The 4511-nt window shown below is 47.4% G+C and overlaps 2 protein-coding genes across 2 annotated transcripts; one reads left to right on the top strand and one right to left on the bottom strand.

The window, feature by feature from the left end:
• Positions 1-2720: 2720 nt before the first annotated feature.
• On the bottom strand, positions 2721-3366 carry LOC111659616 (histone H3-like). Its single transcript, XM_023412628.2, has one exon. The coding sequence runs from the start codon at positions 3198-3200 to the stop codon at positions 2790-2792; it is 411 nt and encodes a 136-aa protein (XP_023268396.1). The 5' UTR covers positions 3201-3366; the 3' UTR covers positions 2721-2789.
• A 192-nt stretch (positions 3367-3558) lies between these two features.
• On the top strand, positions 3559-4061 carry LOC111659618 (histone H2A-like). The gene has a single exon (XM_023412630.2). It carries the CDS (start codon positions 3582-3584, stop codon positions 3966-3968), a length of 387 nt encoding a protein of 128 aa, XP_023268398.1. The 5' UTR covers positions 3559-3581; the 3' UTR covers positions 3969-4061.
• The last annotated feature ends 450 nt before the right edge of the window (positions 4062-4511 follow it).

Genomic DNA, 4511 nt, shown 5'->3' with positions numbered 1-4511 from the left:
TCAATACAACGGCTCTTTTAAGAGCCACTCACTTCATCTCAAGACAAACTCTCAACACACATCACACCTCTCATCATCATCATCATCACTCTCATTACTGCAACACATCTTGCAGCTCACACACAATAACAGCTGCAGCACTTTCTTCACTCTTTACAAGTGTGGAAGGGAAGGAAACGAGAGGGTAGCAGTAGGACTCAGGTCAGGGAGCAGGGTCTATCAAAGAGGTGGGGAAACTCACCTGGGCTTCACTGAGGCACACCTGAGTGATCAGCTGAGGCCTGTTTGGTGCCTCATTACTTATTTTGTTCAACAAGGTTAAACTCATGACTCCAACAGGGAGACTGTAGCACTGATGTATTTCCTCATACAATCAAATTAAAGATGAGTTCATTGTTGAACTAAGTTGTTTGTTCAATTCTTCATGTTCATTCAGTTTATAAATGTTCAGTTTTTACTCTCTAATGTGACATTAACATGGTTCTTTGTAAATATAGATTTGTCGCCTGCATGTCTCCTAATTAGTGGAGGTCACTGCTCCATTTGATTTTTACTTTCATTTCTTTTGTACATTGATGTTTTCTTTCCAGTTTTAAATTCACTTTCTTCAGAGTCTCTTTTCAGCTGTGACTGAAGACATGAAAAGGTTTTTGTGTTTATCTTTAACAAAGATTAAAATCAGTTACACAATACACATCACAGCCCTCATTATGACTCATTAATGCTCAACATGTTGCATTTCTGATACGAGCACAAGTCACTGTATTTACTGCTTACAATGAAGTCAGTCCAAGACCAACACTTTACACTGAACTGCGACTGTTGTGTAACTGATGTTAAACTGTTCGAATGATGAAACTGCACCATCCGGACAGCTCACTGATGATCCAAGACACTGCTGTCTTCATGGCTTAGTATATTCAGAAACAGCTCATAGTCAGGACAGTAGAAACCACAGGCTGCATTTGCAACAACAGAAAGTGTTTACACTGAGATGTGAATATGTATATATAATATATTAGTAACTGTAGGAGGAACACAGGAGTATGGCACGGGGAGGGGCTGTGGACGGTCGGGACAGATACCTCCACAGATACCTGAATGGGGGATCTACTTGAGGTCACATACTCCTTTGTCTGAATGTATCCATTGGTAACGCCACACAATCTACTGCCATTACTCCATATTACTCTACAGTTCAGTGAGACTTACACATATTCACAGTGAAGATCTTTGGCTCTAATAGAACTTGTACAGCTCCTTCTTAAGTTGGTGGTGATAAACTGAAAAGGTGGAGTCTAGTAGAAACAGACAAACACAAGTGAAAACATCCCCTCCTGGTGGAGGTAATAACGTACAGCTCTAATGTGGACTGCAGGTTCAGTCTGATGCTACAGGAGGTGAACCTTCTAGATGTATGTGAGAAGGTCTTTATAGGTGTAACTGCAATCACTTCAGGGTGTGGGGTCAGGGCGGCATGTAGTGTTCAGGTGAGGCTGGGAATAAAAGACGCACATTCCAGGTCTAAGGTTCAGACTAGTTTGATTGATGTGTGGTAACTCAAATGTCCATCACATGTCACCATGGTCCAAGGCAGACAAGATCCAGCTGTCACCTGCTTGTCTCACTCACTGATGCGTTCATGCTCACACCGAGTTCACATGCACAGAGCATGATCAGAAACATGCATAGATGCACAGGGCCTGTATAGGTGAAAACAGCACACGTTACAGGCAAAGGTGAGGACTAGCAGGTAGGTGCATATAAGAGCATCCTTTCTTTTATAAGGCCAGGTGCAGGTAAACAGGTGACCTTTGTCCTGGTCACACCTGGCATCAGTGATCCCATCACAAGTGGTCAAGTTCACACCTGCTTTAAAATGCGTCTCCACATTCCCCACTTCCCTGCTTCATATGCAAAAAACAGACGGGTCCGTTGTGAATGTGCGTGTGCGTGTGCATGCGCGTGCGTATAGAATTTAGTTTCCATGTGTTTCAACCTAACGCTGATTCAGTTGGCAGTTTAAGAGTTAGCTTTTTTTTAGCATCCATATTTGTACTAAACTAAACTTTTCTTTCAGGTCCTCATCTTTGATGATTATTTTCATTTGTTAGATAAACTTGTGTCTGTGGACTGGATGCAAGTCTCCTGCTCTCTCCATTTGTAAACTGTCACACTAGTAGAGGCATATTCTGCCTAGTGGCTTTCTTTAACAATAGATAATAAAAATGAAAGAGGCCTTCCTAGCCCAGGAGTGAGTGTCACACTGATAAGCCTCAGTTATCAACACTAATGTTTTTATGTTAATTTCACTGCTGATCTGAACTAATAAACTAGAGCTGAAACATGTCAGGTTACAGTAATTAGTTTGATTGTGGCCTTTATTAATGTTAAAATCTAAAAAGGTGATCTGGAACACTGTAATGAGGAGGATAAGAATCTGACCGTTTGTGTTTAGGTCTGTGAATACTTTAAACTATTAAGGGGCCTACGAAAAATTGTTTGATTGTGGCAGAGCAGATATGGCTCCCCCTGCTGGTTCAGGGGAGGAATGTTTTGTTGTGATCAACATTTAACTCCCATGTGATATGAAGGGTCTTAGTGTTTTATCCTGTGGGTCTTTACTGGAGAGTGTCTTTCAGCAGTTTAACTAGAAGAGTTAGTCGTTGCTGTTACAACAGCATGTGTTGGCAGCAGAGAACAGGAGCAGCAGAGGACTTTGCTGTTGAGAGCAGAGTGAGTGGCTCTTAAAAGAGCCGTTATTGTGGTTAGAGGAGCAGCAGCGGAGTCTAAGCTCTCTCTCCGCGGATGCGGCGGGCCAGCTGGATGTCCTTGGGCATGATGGTGACCCTCTTGGCGTGGATGGCGCACAGGTTGGTGTCCTCGAACAGGCCGACCAGGTAAGCCTCGCTGGCCTCCTGCAGAGCCATGACAGCGGTGCTCTGGAAGCGCAGGTCGGTCTTGAAGTCCTGAGCGATTTCTCGGACCAGGCGCTGGAAGGGCAGCTTGCGGATCAGCAGCTCGGTGGATTTCTGGTAGCGACGGATCTCTCTCAGAGCCACGGTACCGGGCCTGTACCGGTGAGGCTTCTTGACGCCGCCGGTGGCCGGGGCGCTCTTACGGGCAGCCTTGGTGGCCAGCTGCTTCCTGGGGGCTTTGCCTCCGGTGGATTTACGAGCGGTCTGCTTGGTTCTCGCCATCTTGCTTCTTGTTTCTCAGAGCAGGAGAAAAGTAGGAGAGAAAGCAGCGACCCTCGGCTCTTAAACCGTGGGGCCGGCTGTGACACGGTGACGCTGCTTCACACCCCCGGGTGCTGATTGGTGCGGTGCTCCTCCTGGAGCTCAGCGCCGCCCAGAGGAGCGACCCCCCCCCCGCCTGGTGCTCGGCTGCTTATTGGACCAAAGTGCTGTGAAGCTGTGAGGAAAGTCCAGAGCGGGCCGCCCTCTGCTGCTCTGCTGGAGCCTCTTCTCTGGTTGGTGTGGCGAGAACCGTCCCGCGCTCTCCGCGGACATATAAGCGAGGCTGCTGCTGTTTGCGCCACACTTTCTCTGAGTCGACGCTGTAGAGAGATCATCCTGAAAATGAGCGGACGCGGCAAAACCGGTGGAAAAGCCAGAGCTAAGGCCAAGACCCGCTCCTCCCGGGCCGGGCTCCAGTTCCCGGTCGGCCGTGTTCACAGGCTGCTGCGCAAAGGAAACTACGCTCAGCGTGTCGGTGCCGGAGCCCCCGTCTACCTGGCGGCGGTGCTGGAGTACCTGACCGCTGAGATCCTGGAGCTGGCTGGAAACGCTGCCCGCGACAACAAGAAGACCCGTATCATCCCCAGACACCTGCAGCTGGCCGTCCGCAACGACGAGGAGCTCAACAAACTCCTGGGCGGAGTGACCATCGCTCAGGGAGGCGTGCTGCCCAACATCCAGGCTGTTCTGCTGCCCAAGAAGACCGAGAAGGCCGCCAAGTCCAAGTAAAGCCGCTGAACACAGCGACCCACTCAAAGGCTCTTTTAAGAGCCACCTACTCCTCTCACAAAGAGCAGCTCCTCTATTATTATAATAATAATAATAATAATAATAGACCAGCTGCACTCATCAGCTCTCTTCTGTCTTCATACAAACATGTGGCTCCTCTTTCTGTCTCTGCACCATCACCAGAAAACCTCATACAGACAATACAAATAAGAAGACTGGGGAATGTACAAGCAGCAGCAGCAGCATAACTTCTGATGATATGATACATGAACCACAACACACACTACAGTCAGCCACTCTAGTTGTACAATGATGTTTTCGCTTATCACCTGGGACGTGGTCGGGGGGAGAAGCCTTACATTTAGACTCAAATCCACTTAAAGGGTTAAAGCAGGGATGCCATAGTTACGGCCCGCGGGCCGGACCCGGCCCGATTGAACATCCCGTGGCTTTTTTTTTATTTTTTAATTTTATTTTTATTAAATTTTTTTTACATACTTTATTAAATTAAAAAGCCCGGAGCAGGAGACAAACAGCGCAGTG

Source organism: Seriola lalandi, unplaced genomic scaffold (assembly GCF_002814215.2).
Source record: "Seriola lalandi dorsalis isolate HSWRI2012SDOR001 ecotype SW California unplaced genomic scaffold, Sedor1 jcf7180002054484, whole genome shotgun sequence".
In the NCBI taxonomy this organism is placed as follows: domain Eukaryota; kingdom Metazoa; phylum Chordata; class Actinopteri; order Carangiformes; family Carangidae; genus Seriola; species Seriola lalandi.
The sequence above is the reverse complement of the archived record's forward strand: the minus strand, read 5'-3'. Positions and strand labels throughout refer to the sequence as shown.